Source organism: Mercenaria mercenaria, chromosome 1, assembly GCF_021730395.1.
Source record: "Mercenaria mercenaria strain notata chromosome 1, MADL_Memer_1, whole genome shotgun sequence".
Taxonomy (NCBI): Eukaryota; Metazoa; Mollusca; class Bivalvia; order Venerida; family Veneridae; genus Mercenaria; species Mercenaria mercenaria.
In genome coordinates, this window is record NC_069361.1 from 80,620,492 (window position 1) to 80,641,778 (window position 21,287).

Here is a 21,287-nt window from a genome sequence, read left to right on the forward strand (position 1 = left end):
AACTGATTTAATAATAATTTGTTGTTGGATTTAACAATTTATGTAAATAACTAGCGTAAATACTTACCTGGTATTTTTTGGCAGTATAAAACAGACATTGCAACCAAAATTTTACAAAATGGTCATTTTATTTTTATATAGATGTGCCCTAGAAGGAACTTTTGGTATGCTTTAACTTGTTGTAACTGGTATTCAAAACAAGTAAGTACTAGTATCATTTGGTATCATTAAAAGATTTTTTTAATTAAATCACTTAAAGAGTGACACTTAGTGCTCTAATCTATGATATTATCAAAGTGTGGCGTTCTGACAGTCGTTACCCAGGGCGTTATTAATCTAATAGTTTTGTGTTATTCTTGGGACAAGATAGTACATAAATGCCTATAATTGTCACAAAATGTTTCGTACGTTAAGTCCTATCGAATTTTGACCGTATAAACGATTTAAATTTTTCACATAAAGTAGTATTTCCATGTAAAGTCAAACTTGCTCAAGGGGCCATGTGCACTAGGAGAGCGCTTGCATTAAGAGACCGCTTTTCAGTTCCATTTTGTGTTTATGTTGTATTAGGAGACCATTTCTGTTCCCTCCCTTTGGTGTTCCTTTGGTGTTCGTTTGGCAGTCTCTTAATGCAAGTTGTGTTGTATTTCAGTTTTTTAAGCTCGAGACTAAAATAAACTTTCAAACTTTTATCAAATAATGGATGATACTTTTGTGATAGTGAGCATAAATATTCATGTAAATATTTGAACTTGCTACGTCACACTAGCATTCAAACTTTAATGTTGAAACCTCTTTACATATCTAATCTTCATGTGCATAGTTTAATATAGACACATCTTAAATCATTAAAGTAGTGTCATATCAGTTATATGTATGCTTCCGCATAAGTTTAAGTAAACAGGTGTATCCTGACCACTGATAAAAATTTTAACACGCGTATTTATATTAACACATGTGTCTAGCTTTGCGTTAAAGCTTAAACTGACAACATCAAAATGTCGTTCAACTTTGAGGAATTTCTTAAAAAGTATTACGTTCATCCAGAAACAATAGATTTTTTCAAAGCGAGGCTAGCGGATAATGTACAGCCGTATTACGAAGTAGGTGTAGAAGAAGCTAGGAAACAAAGCATAGCTGCTGCCTTAAAATACGGTGGATCCATTAACCTTGAAGGAACAGAAAAGGAATTTATCGTTCCATCGCCGCATTGTAAAGGTAAGAATATCACCGGAATGGAATTTTGGATAGTTTAAAAACACCAAACATGAATTAAGGGGACACCGAGGAGTACCATAATTATATGCGGTTACAAGATCGTGCTTTTCAGATTAAAAAACTAATTTGGATGGAATTTGTTGCTGCATTTAGCCTTCGGTGATGACGACATTTTTATGTTTTATTTCATTTTTGTAGATGGAATTCCAGTAACTGTTTACAAACCCTCGTCTTGTGAACAATTGGCAGCACCTGGCATAGTCGTGTATTACCACGGTGGAGGAAATACCGTTGGATGCCGTCAAACACATGCAACCGTCTGCAAAATAATTGCAAGGTAGATATATGTTAAACTAATAAGTCACTGAATAGAAACTAATTGTAACTCATGTGCTTATGAGGATTACAAGTGAAAAAGGTTTACTGCTCCAAATGAGAATCATAAACATTCAAAGACATTCGTGAACAATGAGAATGAAGCATACAAAAACAGGTCATGTAAGTTATATAAGTAACATATTTTCTTTTAACGTAACTATGGCTTTTAAGCACATTTGGTAATAAGCATTTCTTCGTTTAACGTAGCCGCCCCGTAATAATAATCTGTAATTTCCGTTAGATTATAAAATCTGTCATTGGTTGTAGATACAGTTTTATCCGTTATGAGAAATGATGTCACGTTTAAATTACACACAACAACATCTGCATTTACAACCAGAATATATTATTTTTCTTGCATATCACATTTTGTAAATTATAAAACAAAACAATTTCTTTGTAGTCTTTGCAGCACTCTTTTTACAGCAGCGTATATTTAAACAAAGCGCGGAACGTTTAAATGACACACAACAACAAAGTTCCAGTTTAGTTTTAAACTTTATTTTTTTTTTCGTAATATAAATTATTCTGAATAGAATACATTAAATGATATATAATCAGTACCAATCGCTGGTTGTCATTTCCAGCACGAGAGTCATTTGGCATTGGGATGCCAGATCGGTATTGTCGGCATGGGAAATCGCAGGAAACGCCAGTACGGTGTGCAAGGAAGCGCTTTCTCTGAATGTCATGTCAACAGATATTCTGTTAGGCTACTTTAATCATTGTTAATAAAAAAAACAATGCATCCGCAATGAACTGAAATGTGCATATGCTTTCAAACAGAGTAAAAGAAAGAAATATTATGAATTGTATTTTTGAGTCGGCTAAACGCTGAAAGCGTTTGACGAGTCCTTGCTATCGCCCGATTTCTCATTCACATTAAATGGCCTCACAACACAGCGAATTGATGTAGTTCCATTAGATTGTCTTTAATTTCAAAGAGTTCATTGATCGGATGAAGTTCAGTTATGTCAATCCCATTTGCTATGACCAATATACGATGCAATCTGTCAAATTTATGAAGTGTAATTGTGCAATACTCGAATAAAGCCACGTATTTTCTTCCGCGGTAACTCATTAAGCATAAACACGCATAACGAATCTGCGGGATTTGGTAATACATTTGCGCATATGATTATGGTGACTAATTTTATGCCCTTTTGTCACAAAATAGCAAATATAATGTTCACAAATTCAAATAAAAACTGCATATTAACTTATTAGCCAAATTATCCATTTGTTACCCTGTCCGTTTCAAAAAATAATCTTTAAAATCATTGCGCAAATAACAAATTTATTGCGCTGTGCATTTCATGAATTGCGCAGGCTTACCAAGCTTGCGAACATCCAGCGAAAGACAAAATATAGTTCCAGAACATACTGCTAGTATTTTATTGAGTCGGGTACCTCTGAAAGCATTGAAATGTCTCTTATCAAAGAGTTTACCACATCGATGAAATTAAATTATGACAGCTTCATTTTAAATGACCCGAATAAGATATGTGCAGTACGTTAATTCTTCCGCGAGACTTCACGGATGAATCCAAACTACATTCTGGGCACTTGTCGGCGAATACACGTGACCTGTTTATAACAACGCTTCTACGATTTTGCGTTTGAAAATACGGACTCGGTTTACCGAAAAAAATACTACGAAGATAGGCCAGATAAAAATTATGCAAAATCACGAGTAACGTCTATAACTTCGTTCTAAATCGTAACCTTTCTGGAATTTTGACTGGTTCGGATAATTTACTTACGATTCAGGTCGCAAAAAATGAAACCGTCACCCATTCATGATGACACATGGGTTGACTTTTGCAGTCAGTAAGCGGATAAATTATCGGGAGAAGAAGCTCTTACTGGTTTGTTTAATTACTACTGATCTTAAAAATGATTTTATTTCTTATTTTTCAAGAAATAAACAATCGGCGAAACATTAAATTGTATTTTCTTGTAGTTTTCGAAATCGAAAGTAGATCGTCTATGTTAGACTGCTTTGACGAAACGAAACAACTTTTTTATGAAATGATTTAAATAAGAGGTAATTTCACCGTAAACTTCAATGTCAGATACTGCCAATTGCTGCTTAACTGTCTTCGTATCATCACAATTTGTAAAACATATTGTTGAAACTGGAGATTTTGGGGGTATTAAGAAAAGTGTACGTATCCGGATATAATATTTGGGTTAATATCGAGCTATGTTATGAAATTTTAACATTCATGTCTGTCTACATGAATCAAAATGAATAATTGAAAGTGCATGGACTTGGGGACTTCTGACATGGTTTTGAAGAGGTTAACAGGTCTGAAATAGAATAAATGATGGTTTTAACTAAAAAAAGAACTGCATTTATTAATGTCGGTTTTCTTTTCCGAAATTGGTAGCTAGTCCGAGTAACTTCCCTACGTTTCCAATGCGCAATTTTCCTGTCAGTGTAAACATTCATGACACTATATATTGACACTCAGCAACATTTACATATCTTTAAACGCAAAAGTAAGTATACTTTAAATTCACATCACTTATGATACGATTGAATAATACCTAAAGTATGACACGGTTATCGCCAGGCCCGTTATCTGTAAAATATCTGAACAGTTCTGTCGTCCATCCGTTACAAACTGTATATGGCAATCCGCGCTATAAAATTTCAATATATAAATTGTCATATGTGCGAATATATACCAGCCGATAATTGCCTGTTTTGGTAATGCCGGAGGCAAATGTTTACTGGAAAAATATATTTAGTCATGGACAGTATCTTAGTGTCAGCTGTCCAATTGTAGTTTGTACTTTCAACATTTTTATTTTTGCGAACCACTCTTCAATTTTAGAGAAATATATTGGGTTTAAATACTTGTATAATGTCAATCAAAGTCTTACTAGGCATCGATTGAATGTCCATTTCATCTATTGTAACAAAATCTCTGTTCTGTTGGGAAAAAAAGAAACTAAAAACAAACTGAAACTGGTAGACTATACTACCAGTACATCAATCATTAGCCGACTCTCAGGCCCTTCAGGCCTTTGATTTTATTTTTAGAGACACACCATGTATTGTTGTAAATGTGGAGTACCGACTTGCTCCCGAGCACAAATTTCCTGCAAACGTAGACGATTCAACGTGTGCACTAAAGTGGGTCGCGGCTAACAAGACAACTATTGGTACGTTTTTTTATTTTGAATAGTGAAGCGCGTTATGTTACACTATATTATAATAAAATTGCATGCAGATTTCCAATACAGATGCCTGATAATAAACTCAACAACGTGTAATAATTCGCTAAAAAGTGACAATCGTCCTAAATATATACCTTAATACATGGTTAACTTTGAATAGACTGATTGCTTCGCCGTAAAAGTTATTAAGTGTAACCATATTTTAATATATCTGTGTAATAAACATTTCCTAAAGCCAGTGCGGGTGTTGCACATCTCATTTCCAGTCCTTAATAGATAAGGTCAAACCGTTTCTGATATTTTTATTAGGTTGCGTTCTATGCTTCGGACGTATCTTTTAATATATATGATTTTTTTATTAGTAGAATGCCTCTTTTAATGTTATTCTTTAAGGTGGGAATTCCAACAGTAAACTTGGAGTGTCTGGTGACAGTGCTGGGGGAAAGTTGTCTGCAATAGTATGTCATGAGGCTAAAAATAAGGTCGATTTTGCTGTATGTATAATAAACATGGCCATATACAATTTATACTTGTATATTATTCAGTATGTGATGTAAAAATGTGCTGAGTATCCTTGTTAGTGTCCAGTTTAAATGACAGATGTAATATTTACATGCATATTTCATTTTCTCTTTTTTTCTATTGAAATGCGTTAGAAAATAATTGCCAGTATAAGAATTAAAATCTATACGCATGGAATCAAAATCGTTTCTTAAACTTAAAATAGAAATATATTTGATACATGCTTACCATCCATTGCATGCTGGTGTACATAAGATGAATATTGACAGGTTCTGATATATCCTAATGTGAGCATGTATTTCAAACACCCTTCAGTAGAAGAGTTTCGCGACGGGCCTATTGTGTCAAAGGAAGTATTAGATTGGTAAGAATTTTTATTTTGGGTTTATCATTTCAGGTTTTAGTTTATCCGAGTGTAAGTTACGCGGCCGATTTTCCCTCACTTAAAGAATTTGAGGACGGCCCTGTACTATCAAAGCCAATCTGGGAATGGTGGGTACAATACTATAGTTACCACATACTGCACTGCTTTATCCCCTCCCTGCACATTCATGAATATATGAAAATATGGAAATGGAAAATGTTTAAAGTCAAACTGATTATTATATGCCCGAAAGGATAATGTTATGACGCCGGTGTCCGTCTGTCTATCCGTCCGTCTGTCCGTCCATTAGCAGTTTCGTGTCCGCTCTGTACTCTTGAATCTCTTGAAGGATTTCATAGACACTTGACATAAATGTTCACCACATTGAGACGATGTGCAGAGCGCATGTTTTGGAAAGCTCGCTTCAAGATCAAAGGTCACATGACTATTTCGCGTCCGCTCTGTAACTCTTGAACTGCTTGAAGGATTTTAAAGAAATTTGACATAAATGTTCACCACACCAAGACGACGTGTAGAGTATATGTTTCGGATGACTTGCTTCAAGGTTAAGGCCACACGAAGGGGTCAAAGGTCATACCTTTGGGTATATATTGCTCCGCATTGCGGGGCTCTTGTTTCACTGTTTCTACGCGTATTGTCTATTTTCATTGTGATTCTTCCGATGAGGGCAGTTTATTTATCAGAAATGTTGACCTCGCACTTTCATACCAACTATAGCAAAACGTTCATCATACAAAAAATACCGAAGTCAAAACGGTCTAAGTTTCTGACCCAATTGTAATATCTATGGCGTTTGTCTTTTGTTTAATTAAATAATAATGACTAACGTCGGCTCAATGCTTCAGCTGGAGAATATATTTTGAAGGAACTTGACATTCAAAAGACTGATTTATTTTATCGGACGGTCATATATAACCCATTAGAGCTCAGTAATATATTACTGCACATTTACTTATCATATCAGTTCACATTTTCCTTAACTAAATGTTCATGTGTGCTCACTAAATAAAGAAAAAAGGAGTGTGTCTAGCAATCCAGTCAGTACAAGGTAAAACCATGTGAAATATCGTCTTACAAACTGTATGTATTAAAGGTATAACTGAATGTTTCAAGCAATGCATGCGATCAGAAAGGATGTTTTAAAAGGAATATACAACTGAAATGGTGTTAAAATATAGTTTAATTCAGGACAGTCATATCAACACAGATTAATGTTCAGTGCTATATACAACAGCACAGTTCACTTCCTACTATCAATGTCATAATTTAATAAGACGCATATCAGCAACATATTTTCCTTACACAAATGTTCATGTTTACCCATTATGTAAACCAGAATTCAATCCTTTGCAAACTAGGCCTGCTTTAACCCGTCCCTTTGCGGCAACGTGCGATTTTGTTTTACTTTTCGTCAGACAGCAGAATATCTGATTGGTATCATATACCTAAACTTTAAACGCATATACTCGTATACTTTTATACCTTGTCACCACATTCATCAAAAATTGAATACTTTATTTTAATTTTAGTGATGTATTGTTGTTTTTGATTTTTTTGTATTGTTGTTGTTGTTGTTTTTGTTCGTTTTGCTTTGTTTTGCATTTTTTGTATAATTGTTGTCTGTATCCAAATTTAGGTTCGTAGACCAGTATATTACTGAAGCAGATAAAAGCAATCCAAGAGCCTCTGTGATATTGAACAAAGATTTTTCATACCTCCCGCCGACACAGATCATTGTTGCTGATCTCGATCCCCTCCGAGACGGATGTTACGGTCTGTTCTTATATATTCATTTTTGTGAATTTAAGTAAATACTTGATATCAATGGCCGTTTGTTCTATGTAGATTTTTGGAATTTCAAAAAGCCACATAATTTCCCAAAAAGGTTCAATTATAGCATGTAAGCATGTACAGAAATTCTACTCACTACGTATGTACGAAGTCTGAAATATGGCTATAGTCACTAACAATTTATATAAATGTGGTTATATCTTTCTGTATGTATTTCTACCCGATTTATGTTTCTTTATTTTCCTTTCTATTTTAGAGTACTATGAGAAATTAAAGGAAGCTGGAGTAAAAGTTGAGCTTAACACAATAAAAGGTGTACCTCACGCCTTTTGGAGCCTTCCCGGTACTGTATTATTATTGTTATTACATTGTATTATTATTATCATTATACCAGATTGATATAGCGCCCTTTTAATGATAAACACGTTCAAAGTCGCTTTGCATATAGCAAACGCAGCCACACAGGGCGCGAAAGTCATCCTCTACTAGTACAGACACGGAGTGATCTGACCAGAGGGACAGAGTGAGATAAAGCTCCCAGAACAAGAGAGAAATCCTTAGATACAGGCTGGCCCGGCTAACTTAGCCTAGCTCTTTGCGAATAGACAGTCTGGTTCTTTAACGTGCCCGGTGTATAGCACCGATACACGCGAGGAGGAACCAGTATTAAACACTTAGCATTAAGACGGTCACAATGCTTGTGTTTCAATTGATGCTTCTACATCTTTTGTTTTGAACATAAAATACTAACTTATTTTTCACGTTAAACCCAATCTTCTATATTTTTCTTCCCATATATTTGCCATAGGTTTGAGTGTTGATTAACTTAGTAGAAAATATTATCGAATCCAATGTTTTAAATTCCTCCCTCTGTAATTTTGAAAGTAATATTTTTAACCATTGAAATATGCATGTTCTCTATTTGAATATCTACTTTGTCGGCTTTTGACATAAAGTTGAAAGCCTTGTGGAACTTTGGTAAAGACGTGAATCCGTACCCAAATGAATTGTATCTTTGATTGACAGTTTCTTTTTTTTTTCAGCTAAAACTTTGACAATTTATTCTACTAAAAGACAAATTCTAACAACTAAAACTATATATTGTATCATAGCTCGGTGTTTTTTCTTAACAAATTTGGTGCAGGTAATTCGAATACACTGAGTACAGGGTGCGGTAACTAAAAGTGTGCAGGTATTTAATACCCGCACGCTAGTTACCGCACTGTTGGATAGGAAAGTATGCCAGCGTGTCTGGAACAGCAGACAGCGAAGTGTATTTTATTGATTTTCTGCTCTGGCATTGGTTTATTTTACCTGGGCTTTACACATTTGTAAAGCAAGGATTTAAGTACTCACTGAACTGCTGTATATGGCAATGTGGAACGCCTACAACTACCATATATGGATGGCTATGATACAAAACAGAAAGAACATTAAAACTATCGGGTAAACGATTTATACTCGGGGGCTATACCCCCTCGTACAAATCGTTTACCCTCGAGTTTCAATGGTCTTTCTATTACTAGTTCACACATTAAGATTACCAGTATTCTTTTTCAGTTGCGTACAAAGAGACATGCGGGGAAGCACATGCAGCAGCTGTAAAATTTATCAAAGAGAACTGTTACAGTAACTAAAGTATGGATTTCAGTTTCAAGAGAAAACTAGCATCTCTAAAATGGGTGTCAACATGGCAGCCCAACAAGAAATAGTATTATATAAAATTCATATTTATTAAATTGTAGTCAGTTTCAATATTTTGCATTTTCTGTTGAATGTGATCAGAATGTTTTTTTTTCTTGTTTTCTTTTGTATGTAATGATGTGAGAATGACATTTGTTTTGCAGTTAAAAAAATCTCTGTTTTTTCCGATTGGTACTTACAATTGATGTAAAATATGAGAATAAACTTTGAAACAAAACTAAACATTAAAATGAATGGTTCTGACATTTATATTTTGTGCATATAATAAGTAGAGGAGGTGGCGGTATTTTGTCAGTTTTAATAAAGAAGAGAAACATGTATTTCCAGATGATTTAAGGAAGCCTTTCAGATAGCAAATACAATATATATTATATACATGAATATCAATAGAGGACATTCGAATAAAGAGACGGGTTCCTAAATAATTTTCAGATTCAAGCGGATTCACGTGAAATGTTTGTGATATTTGTTTCATTTGTGTAAATGAAGTACAGAAACAATGACTGTATGAGAGTAACACAATACGATTTACTGTTCCATTTATACCTTCTGAAGTTTGCCCAATATCTGAAATCTCTGACTATATCTTCACAAAGATATAGGCATGTACAGGGAAGAAAATGAATTCCTAATATCTATTTTATGCTCAAAGGGTAACCCCCTATACTAAAATGTGTTACTGCATTTATTTATATTATTCCTAGCTTGAGCGAACCGTGTCACAGGTCTTTTTTTAAATACATATTTTATTTGGGAATGCGCTTATTTGCGCAAACAATAAATACGGTTCCCTCAAGCAGTGATGCCTTAAAAAGACATTTTACTTCCTTTAGTAACTATATCGTTTTTATAAGGATTAAAATCAATTTTGTTTTTAACATTTTAGAGATTTAAAAGACCTTTCCTAACACGTATAAGTTTACATACTTTCTAGATATGATTAAAAAGTTCTTCCCTTCCGAAGACTTAATAAACTAGTGAATAGACTTTCATAAAACACTATACGTCAATTTAGATAGTCATGCATGACTGTGTTCAGTTATTCACACAAGTAGCTATCGATTCTTGCCGTCAACCTGTTTGCCAAACAGCCTGATTTTTTTTTTGCCGTATCGATATTTTTGTGTCATGTGCATAAAAGTGCATTGCGAAGGGTTTCAAAAACTTTCGCACCACGTTGGCCTCTCCTCCGGTCAGCAAATAAATCCCATTTTAAGGTTTTATTTATACATGTTGTATTTGCATAGGTTCTATGTCACCCAATCTTTTGAGGCAGTCATTTTCAACTAGAAAAGGCGTGCTTTTTATGGTGATGCCACTTGGAAATGTCCTTGAAAAATTTATTTTCATTCAATGTATTCAAATTGTCAAAGAATATACAAAGAAGTTAGTACATTTCAAACACATGTAGCATTCTGTGCTATATATTTGCATGTACAATTTTTCCCGTGAACTATTTCCCAATGGTTCCATGGTATTAGACGTCCGCCAGGACCCCTACAGTTCAGACCTGAAACCATAGTATGTATCACAAAGTAACTACGTAACATTAGTTTTGATTGACGTTTTAGAATTATTCCATGTTCAGCATGTCGCAATCAAAGTATTTTGCTCTAAAAATGTATTTCAAGGGGTTGTCGTGCCGTATATCCATTGAAGAAGAAATGGCAAAAATGACAACTCTGCAGGTGAAAGAGATTGGCGTTTCAAGACGATTCGGTATCGACGACCACGTTTACAGTCGAGTCCGTATATTCCAGTGTATATTGTGTGCCGCCGCTTTAGGAAAGTAAAAGGTGTTTTCGTTTACCATTTAGTTTGATAACACTTTCGTCGTTTTTGCATAAAGAGCTTACTACATATTTAGAATCAGATCCATATATGCTAGTATTTTTGAAATCTACACAAAGGTATAGACGTTTAGATGTGAGATGACGTGTAATTTCACTTGAAAATGGTCAGCTCCAATAATGTTGTTGATTATCTTTTAAATCTGAATTAGCAGAAAATTCTAAAATTCAACTGGATGGCATACCAAATACATTTTTGAAAAAAATTTGTCACTTGTTGAGTTTTGATAATGGCTCAAAATGAAATTGAGAAACGACAGCGGAGAACAAGTAATGCCACTCCAATGTATTTCATACACTGCCAATATTTCATCTTTAGAGCCGATTCATTAAGGCCTATCACTACAGAGGCCGCGATCCCGATCACTGGACGTGAAGATTTTTTTTTCGTGGCGATTTGACAGACGATTATTCATTCTCCATATTTAATCTCTGGAGACATAGAATGTTATGTCTAAAACGTCCAAGACCAATATACTGGCACAAAATCCAGAAACACTGGAAGGATGTATAAAACTGAAAATCTGTCGAAACATTAATCTGACAGTATAAAAAAGAATCTTACCATGAGGGCAGTACTCGCAGCAGTCTGTTGGTTTATACTTTGCTGGATCAACGCAACCCGGTGGTGGACACGGTGGGGGATAACATGTCGTCTCATTCCCCATAGTGCACGGGAACGGACAGTTGTGCGCTGTTACATTCTTTGTACTTACTGTTGATAATTCACTTTCGTCGACAGCGGTTGATAACCGAAACAACAAAAGTTTTACGCAAAGCAAACAAACTAGACCACTTGTAAAATAGTTCGCCATTGTTTTAACTTAATGTTCCACAGGTTGGGTTTAAGAACATATTTATATGTTATCAAGATAAAGAATTTTAGGCTGATCATTTTTATTGCTAGTGTATGTTAACGATAAATGTATTCAACTTAAGCAAGCACAGTAGCTACAAAGCCATGCCTCTGAAAACAAGTAAGTCAAATGCCTTGTGTTCGTATCCAGAAGAAGTTAATCTTACTCTTTTATTAATTGTCTCATTGTTTTCAACTGAAAGAGGGCATACTCTATCAAACCTAAAACTGAACATATAATTTAAGTATTGCCGTCCTTCTTTCCAGCTGCATAAAAAGAAACATGCGGGGAGGCTCGTGCAGTAGCTGTGAAGTTTATGAAAGAGAACAGGTATAATGACTAAAGTTTGGATTTCGGAATAAGCTCAGAGATATCGGTATCACAATGGCAGCAAAAAAATAATGTTATGTAAAATACAGGGTAGAAATTTAGACAGTCGCATATATTCTGCCTTTTATGTTTATATCATATGTGAACAGGGTATTCTTGTTTTTGCATGTAATGATGACGTCTCATAATAATTAAAGCAGATTGTAATGTTTTAATTCTTTTTATCAATGTGTAACATATAAGGTGCACAAAACATTTTCCTTGGTCAGAGTATAGGTCATTCAACTGTTCCTGTTCAGCACTCTTTAATCCATTGTATAAATGTAACAATAGCACAAACAAAAGTAAAACAGAACAGGGTATTGTGTACGACTACATAATATATCAAAACATTTAAAAAAAATTATGTAAATATTTATTTACATATATATTATGGAATGTTTATAGCTTTGAAAAGCATTTTATAAATCATGGTCAATATATTTAAATATACAGGGATGCGTTTCCCTTTCAAATCTCCATACGCAAACGAATCATAAAATAAGTTTAAAGTTTTGATATTTTTAACCAATGAAACAAATAACTTTTCATGTAGCGATCTTCACGGTGTATGTTTATTTAGCTTGAAACATAGCTATGGAGCTGGAAACATATATGACTGTGAAGAATATGTTTACAATCATCCAAAATTCGCTGACGCGATTTATGGGACCAAACGCGGCTTATCTAGACTAGATCTATAAGGATCTAACATGCCTGCCTGTGTAAGACGGGGTTTTCCCTACCCGAGGGACAGTGTGGAATGGAAAACCGAGCGTTAGTGAGGTTTTTTATCCAAGCTGTCCCGAGGGTTGGGAAAATATTGTCTTACACAAACAGACATGTTAGATCATTTTTCTTGCCTACTACATCCAAAATAGATCGTGGAGACAGATAGATTTAGGTATCTCCAGACATTATTTATATAGTTTATGACGTCAAAATAGTACCAGTACTATGTGACGTCACCTAAGTGCACGCTATTTTAGACAAGGTTTTTCCCTAGGGAAAGACAGGAATATCTATCCCTGGCGCGTGCTCGGACAAATGTAGGCTATACTTTCCCCGCTAGGTAGGCAAGAATCTTTAATTATGAGTTGTTTAAACTTTCCTACCGGCCAACCAAACTGACTACCTTTGCGGAAATATAATAGTTTGGCGCGAACACTTGTTGCAATCATGCCGCGAATATCAGTTGAACATGCTGCGAACATTTACGATGACATAGATACAATGATCGCGGGATATTCGTGTGGTGTTCACTTTTCACATGCAAATCAGATTTGTCCCGAACAACTTTCCGCGAACTTCCAGCGAACAAGTAGCTGTGAGCTTCCAGCGAACAAGTTGCTGCGATCATCCCGCAAACTAGGTGCTGCAAATATGCCGCGAACTAGTTGAGACACATGACTACCATCAGCAAAACCTAGCCAGAAATTGCCCACAAAATAGCTTGTACAGAAAAAGTGCAAAAACAAATATATTAATAGGAACCAGGAACATAAATTGATTCAATAAACTCAAGTGCTGAGGCTGAACAAAGTCAAATTGTCAATGTCTCGGAACATTTCATATTATGGTACTTGGTATATTTTGGATTTTAATGATAAAATAAGTATGAATTTTAGCTGTTAATTGCAATTTAAAAACTGTGTCTCAGTGCATGTATGAATTTCATTCCAATGTTTTTTCCTTCTAACTGCTTATGAATTATATGTATGACTACAAATCTGTCATAGTCAGTTTTACTTTTACATCTTACACATAAAACTTAGGAAGCTAAAAATGTCATTTTTATATTTGCTTTTACATAATTTGATTAGCTTAAGCATCTATTTCATTTTCAAAATTCCTCATGTTTATTCAGACATATGAGTATAGATATTAAAGATAAATATTCTGACTTACCACAAATAAGAATATGTTCCTATCATCCTCTAAGAACATCAAAATGTTTGTAATACATACAAATTTCCCTCTAAACATGTCTATAAGGATCTTACATGCCTGCCTGTGTAAGACGGGGTTTTCCCTACCCGAGGGACAGTGTGGAATGGAAAACCGAGCGTTAGCGAGGTTTTTTATCCATGCTGTCCCGAGGGTAGGGAAAACAGCTGTCTTACACAGGCAGACATGTTAGATCATTTTTCTTGCCTATCATGTTCAAAATAGATCGTTGAGACAAATAGGTTTTTGGTATTTCCTGACATTATTTATAAAGTTTATGACGTCACAATGGTACCAGTACTATGTGACGTCACCTTAGTGCACGCTATTTTAGACAAGGTTTTTCCCTAGGGAAAGACAGGAATATCTATCCCCGGCGCGTGCTTGGATAAATGTTTACTTTCCCCGATAGGTAGGCAAGAACAAAATATCTGGTTGTTATTAACTTATCAGACTCCTACTGTGACCTCACAGATAATGTTACAAATTAATTGATTGATCTACAATTACCTGCTATTATCAAAGCTCTTCATGAACATTTTACCAAAGATTACAATCTTCTAAGTTCTTCTCGCGAATAAACCGTGATCATTGGTCTTCCTGCGAATATCCCGCGAACTAGTATCAAATTATCACGGCATCATCGCGGGTAGCAGCGAATACCCCGCGAATATTTCCTGCGAATAGGAATGTTCGCGGCATATTCGCGGCATGTTTTCATCTTTTTGACCATTTCGTAAGGGTATGCTTAATTCTCTTGATTCTGTATTTAAACATAGTTATATTTTACCTGACAACAATGCTGTGAGTATAATATTGTTTAAATACAACAATGACAAAATTCCGATCGACTATCTACTAGAATATGAAATAAGTAGTTGATGTTCTGTTTTGCACTCGCTTTATCACGTATCTTTGTCGTTAATGTCCCCCACTGATGTACAGCCTACACAGTTATCTAGCGTATACATTTATGCTCGACACGTAAACATTAAGGTAAGCGAACAGAATTTCAAAAAGCGCCATACGTCAATTTAGTGATAATATTGTTCAGGTATTCATACTTGACGTCAGCCTATTTGTCAAAGCCGTTTTTGGGACTTTTTTGTCGTATCGATATCTTTGTGCCATACATGTGTATAAAGTATAGTGATACCGTGATGCGGAAGCTTTTAACCAATTTTTATGTACATCTCACTTCTGGTGAGGCAATAAAGCCACTTTTGATGCATACGTTTGTAACCTTTTTACAATATATTTATTATATCTTCCCCTAAACCCTTCAAACCTCATAGAGTGGTATGGCTTATGGAGTAGACGACCCCTCTTGTTTTTTTGGGGTCATTCCATCAAAGGTCAAGGTCACAGGGCCTGAACATGGAAACAATTTCCGATCAATAGAACCACTTGACCCAGGATGTTGAAAGTTCATAGGATGATTGGCCATACAGAGTAAATGACCCCTTTTGATTTTGGGGTAACTCTATTTGAGGTCAATGTCACAGGGGCCAGGACATGGAAAACCGTTTCAGATCAATAATTTGAGAACCATTTGACCAAGAACCTTCAAACTTCATAGAATGATAGGACTTACAGAGTAGATGATCCCTATTGTTTGGATATGCTATGCAAGTGACCCTTATTGCTTTTAGGGTCACTCCATCAAAGGTCAAGGTCATAGGAGCCTGAACATGGAAAACCGTTTCCGATCAATAACTTGAGAACCACTTGACTCAGAATGTTGAAAGTTCATAGGATGATTGGCCATACAGAGTTAATGACCCCTTTTGATTTTGGGGTAACTCTATTTGAGGTCAATGTCACAGGGGCCAGGACATGGAAAACCGTTTCAGATCAATAATTTGAGAATCATTTGACCAGGAACCTTCAAACTTCATAGGATGATAGGACTTACAGAGTAGATGATCCCTATTGTTTGAGGATTTCTTGATCAAAGGTCAAGGTGACATGGGTCTGAACATGGAAACCGTTTCCGATCAATAACTTGAGAACCACTTGATCCAGAATGTTGAAACATCATGGGATGATTGGATATGCAGTGTAAATGACCCTTACTGATTATGGGGTCACTTTATTCAAGGTCAAGGTCACAGGGGCCAGAACATGGAAAACTATTTCTGATCAATATTGGAGAACCATTTGATCTAGAACCTGCAAACTTCATAGGTTGGTAGGGTTTATAGAGTAGACGAACCCTATTGCTTTTGGGGTAACTCTGTCAAAGGTCAAGGTAACAGGGGCCTGAACATGGGAAACCATTTCAGATCAATAATTTGAGAACCACTTGTCCTAGAATGTTGAAAGTTCCAATGATTGGACATGAAGAGAAAATGACCGTTGTTGATTTTGGGGTCACTCTATTAATGGTTAAGGTCACCATTTCTGATTAATAACTTGAGAACCATTTGACCAAGAACCTTCATACACCTTCAAACTCTCTAGGACTTACATAGTAGATGACCCCTACAATTTAGGGTCACTCAAAGAAAGGTCAAGGTCACACTTCATTATCGGTCAATAACTGGAGAACCATTTGACCTAGAACCTTCAGGCTTGATAGGATGATAGGGCTGACAGAGTAGATGATCCCTTTTGTTTTGGGGTTACTTGATCAAAGGCCACAGGGGCCTGAACTTGGAAACCGTTTCCGATCAATAACTTAATACCCACTTGACCTAAAATGTTGAAATTTCATAAGATGAGTGGACGTGCAGAGTAGATGACCCGTATTGATTTTTTTGGTTATTTGATTAAAGGTCAAGGTCACAGGGGCCAGAATATGGAAAACCATTTCCGATCAAAAACTTCATAGCCATTTGACCCAGAACCTTGAAACTTCATAAGCTGATAGGAGTAATTGACCCTTATTGATTGTGGGGTCACTCGGGCAAAGATTAAGGTCAAAGGGGCCTGAACATGGAAAAGCCTTTCCAATCAATATCTTGCGAAACTCTAGACCCAAAATGTCTAAACTTCATAGGATGATTGGACATGCTGAGTAAATGATCCCCACTGCAGCCAACCATCAGTGTCTCTTTGACTTTCGCTCCTGTCCCCTAATGACTTCATGTCTATTACTACTATGCTAAGTGGGAGACGTGCGCTTTTCTGCAAAAACATCTTCTAGTTTATAAAGTTTGTATCGTTTCTACTGTCATTTTAATAATCCGAATGTCCGAAGTGTTCAGTTAAGGACAAATTTGTATGCTATTTGCTATCATAAATAAAAGCATCATATCTTTTTTGATAGCCATTTTAAGTTAGAAAAGACTTTAAAGTGTTGAGTCTGACTTTTCATAATGATGCCAATTGACAAATGTCCGCACAAAATTATTGTTCGCAGGAACGTGTTTATTTTGTCAAGGAACATACATGAAATTAAGTACATTTCACACACATATAGCATTCTGTGTAAAATATTTGCATGTACAGTTTTTCCCGTGAACTATTTCCCAATGATGCCAGGGTATAAGACGCCCATCAGGACCTCTGCAGTTCGGACCTGAAGTTATAGTATGTATGTCAAAGTATATTCTAACTATATGAAATTGAAGTTAGTTCCATTTTACATAGAAGAGGTTTTTAACGTTCATCATGTCGAAAACAAAATAATTGTATTTTAACAATTTTCTTTTCACGGAGTATCGTTCCTTATATTCATTGATATGACAAAGAGATTGGCGTTGCAGGACACTGGGTAGCCCTGGCCGATCATTATCACGTATACCTTTTTCAGTCGAGCCCATACATAGCAGTATATATATGTTATCCGTCGTGTTAGGAGATCGATGCTTTTCACATGATCATTTAGTTAGATGACACTTTCTTCTCTTTTGCATAAAAGAGTTATAACTGCATATTCAGGGACAGATCCACGCATTTCTGAGATAGAAAACATTTAACTTCTGAACCTTACATGTCGTACACATATCTGCCACTGCATGTTAACACATAGAGTGGAATCTCAATAACAAAATAAGACATCGATAAGTGTATGTGATCAGGATGAAACAATATATCACGAGAAAACGGTTAGTTGCGATATATACTGGTATTGATTGTTTCTTAAATCTGCATAAGCCGAAAATTCTAAAATTCAAGCAGATGGCCTAGCAAGTACTAATTTTTCTCTCATTTAATATTGATATCGGGTCGAAATGAACAGTGAAAAACATCAGCAGAAATTAGAATTAGGCACTCCATTGTATTTCATAGAGTGCTAATGTTTCATCATTAGAGTCGACTCACAGAGGATCAATACAGAGGTCGCGATTACCGGATGTGAAGAACTTTCTGTTTGACGATTTAACAGAACAAAATGCGTGCGATTCATTTATCCACTGCTTTTGATTCGTGTGGAGCCGGATTTTTTTCAATTAACTGTCCAGAATGTCTTAGAACAATATACTGGTACTAAATCCAGACTACTTGCGATAGTATGTCGAAATAACATTTAATCTAACCAAATAAAAATAATCTTACCATGAGGACAGTACACGCAGCAGTCTGTCGGTTTGTGCCTTGCCGGATCAAGGCAAGGTGGTGGTGGACATGGAGTAGGATAACATGACGTCTCATTACCCACAGTGCACGGAAACGGACAGTAGTGCGCTGTTATATTCTTTGTACTTACTGTCGGCAATTCACTTTCATCTACAGCGGATGACAATATGAACACCGAAAGATTTACGCAAAGAAAACAAATAAGAACACTTGTAATATAGTTCGCCATAGTTTTCACTTAATGTTCCACAGGTTAGAGCATATTTGTAGGTTATCAAGATAAGAAAATTTTGTCATATAATTTAGGACCAAACACAATAAACACATTCAACATTAGCGAGCACAGTATAGCTACAAACCATGTCTCTGAAAACAAGTCGATCATATGCTGGTGTTCGTATCCACATGAATTTAATATTTCATTTATTGTCTCATTATTTTTAACTGAAATTTTTACTTTGTATTCCTCTCAAAGACATACTCTATCATGACTAAACTGAATATATGATTTATGTATTAACATTCTTTTCTTCAGCTGCATACAAATGGACATGCGGAGAGGCTTATGCAGTGGCTGTAAAGTTTATCAAAGAGACTTAAGTAAGGGTATCAATATCAGTTCAGAGATATCATCTCTAATACTGAGAGTCACAACGGCAGCACAAGGAACAATAATGCTATGTAAAATACAGAATTAAGATTTAGACAGTGGCTTATGTTATTTCTATATTATATCGGTCAGGATAGCTTTTTCTTGTCTTTGCATGTAATGATTCAGACACATATAATAATGAAAGCAGATTGTCATGTTTGAATGATTTCATAATAATTGTACTTCCTTATTATCAATGTGTTATACATGTATAAAAGATTAACAAAATATTTTCTTTGGTCAGGTTATAGTTCATCCGACTGATCCTGCCTTGCACTCCTAAATCCATTATATATATGTAACAATAGCATAAATAGCATAAATCTAAACATTTAGAAAATTAACACAACAGAATGTTGTATGCGGACTACATGATATATCAAAACAATTGAAAAGTAGTATGTAAATATTCATTTACCTTTGTATTAGTTTATCAAATATTTGTAGATTTGAATACCATTTTAAAAAATTCATGGTTAATATATAAATATAAACTTCGCAAGGGATGTGTTTCTCCTTGAAATCTCCATATCCAAACATGATTTATATGACTATCCATAATGATCCAAGATTCACTTGGTCGATTCGTGGACACGTCTACTTAATTATTAATTGTATTGTAGACAACACTTCAAATATGCAAAAAGATTTGGCTAAATCTAAAAGATTAAATATGAATTACTACACAGTACCTACGTAAGTATAAAAACATACTTTTGTGTTCATATAGAACAAAATTCTACGCAAGTAAACACAGTATCAGTATGCCGTAACACTAAAACATGGTGACTGTCTATGGGCGCGTTCGGCATACTTACTCGAGCTAACCCGAGTCACCCTGGGTATAACTCGAGTATAACTCATGTAACTCGGGCGATAGTAGTTGTGTCACCAGAATTCTACCCACCTCCTGAAGCTGGGAAAGTCGGGTGATCGTATCCGAATGCATTAACACTTTAAACAAGGCGTCTTTGGTACACTTGTAAAAGTTTGTGTGCAGTTACTATCAAGGCTTTATCTCAATAACCACAGATGATATTGAATTGAAACTTCAAACAAGTCTTTGCGCTCATCAGACCTACCAAAATAATCAAGTTAGATAATTCTTGATCGAATCTTATGTAAATTATGGGTCTCATTTATAGACATATTGCTTTGAAACATATTTTTACTTTTTAAGGTCATTCCCTAACCGCAGATGATCAAGTCCCATTACTTTTATATGTATTTTGACAAAATTATATCCCTTTTGGACTTAGAAAATGCAATTTAAAGTTTTACATGCAAGTTAGTATATGTATATCCAAACTAATGCAGATGTTTGGTTAAAACTTCACATATTTCTTCGGGTCTGTAAAATAAGGTCATATCAACATATCACAAGCCTCATAACTCTTACTTGAGTCAGACCCCTTTTTAGAGTTAAATTTTTGCATGCAAGTTTTTTAAACTAATGCAGATACTGGATTGAAACTTCACACATGTCTTCCATGTTGTAAAGGACATGTCATCAACTTCCATAACTCTTACTTGCCCCACTGTGTTCCTGTATCTGTTTGTTTTGTCCTTTGCGTTCATGTTTGTGTATGGTGTTCAAGAGTTTTTCGTGTGTGTCTTTGGGGAGGCTGGGTTTTTTGAACGTGGCTTTCCCTGTTGGATATTCTTCCTTGTTTTCTTTTTGAACTTTGGCCAAGTTATGCCCCACTATTTAAACTTAGAAAAAGCTGGTTAAAGTTTTGCATGCAAGGTACTATCTCGGAAACTAATTATTATTAATGCAGATATTGGACTGAAACTTCCATACATGTCTCCAGTAATGTTAAGGAATGTCAAAGCATCAATTCCCATAACCTTAATTTTGGACAAGTTATGCCCTCTTTCTTATGCATAGATATTGTTCT

At 35.3% G+C, this 21,287-nt stretch overlaps 1 protein-coding gene and 1 long non-coding RNA gene across 3 annotated transcripts; one reads left to right on the forward strand and one right to left on the reverse strand.

Moving 5' to 3' along the window:
* The first annotated feature begins 610 nt into the window (after positions 1 to 610).
* Positions 611 to 9,432, forward strand: LOC123532598 (carboxylesterase NlhH-like). 2 transcript variants are annotated; one of them, XM_053552280.1, is made up of 8 exons: positions 611 to 1,218; positions 1,417 to 1,555; positions 4,649 to 4,770; positions 5,179 to 5,279; positions 5,577 to 5,671; positions 7,329 to 7,465; positions 7,740 to 7,826; positions 9,044 to 9,432. In XM_053552280.1, the coding sequence occupies exons 1-8, from the start codon at positions 999 to 1,001 to the stop codon at positions 9,118 to 9,120; spliced, it is 978 nt and encodes a 325-aa protein (XP_053408255.1). In that variant the 5' UTR covers positions 611 to 998; the 3' UTR covers positions 9,121 to 9,432. The 2 variants fall into 2 exon arrangements, with proteins under 2 accessions (XP_053408255.1, XP_053408253.1); XM_053552278.1 differs by lacking the exon at positions 5,577 to 5,671 and adding an exon at positions 5,705 to 5,799 and having other exon boundaries at positions 620 to 1,218.
* An 8,129-nt stretch (positions 9,433 to 17,561) lies between these two features.
* LOC123532612 (uncharacterized) lies at positions 17,562 to 19,287 on the reverse strand. Its single transcript, XR_006682682.2, has 2 exons — positions 18,714 to 19,287; positions 17,562 to 17,733 (listed from the first exon to the last, which is right to left on the reverse strand). It is a non-coding gene; the product is annotated as an uncharacterized LOC123532612 (long non-coding RNA).
* Positions 19,288 to 21,287: the final 2,000 nt, after the last annotated feature.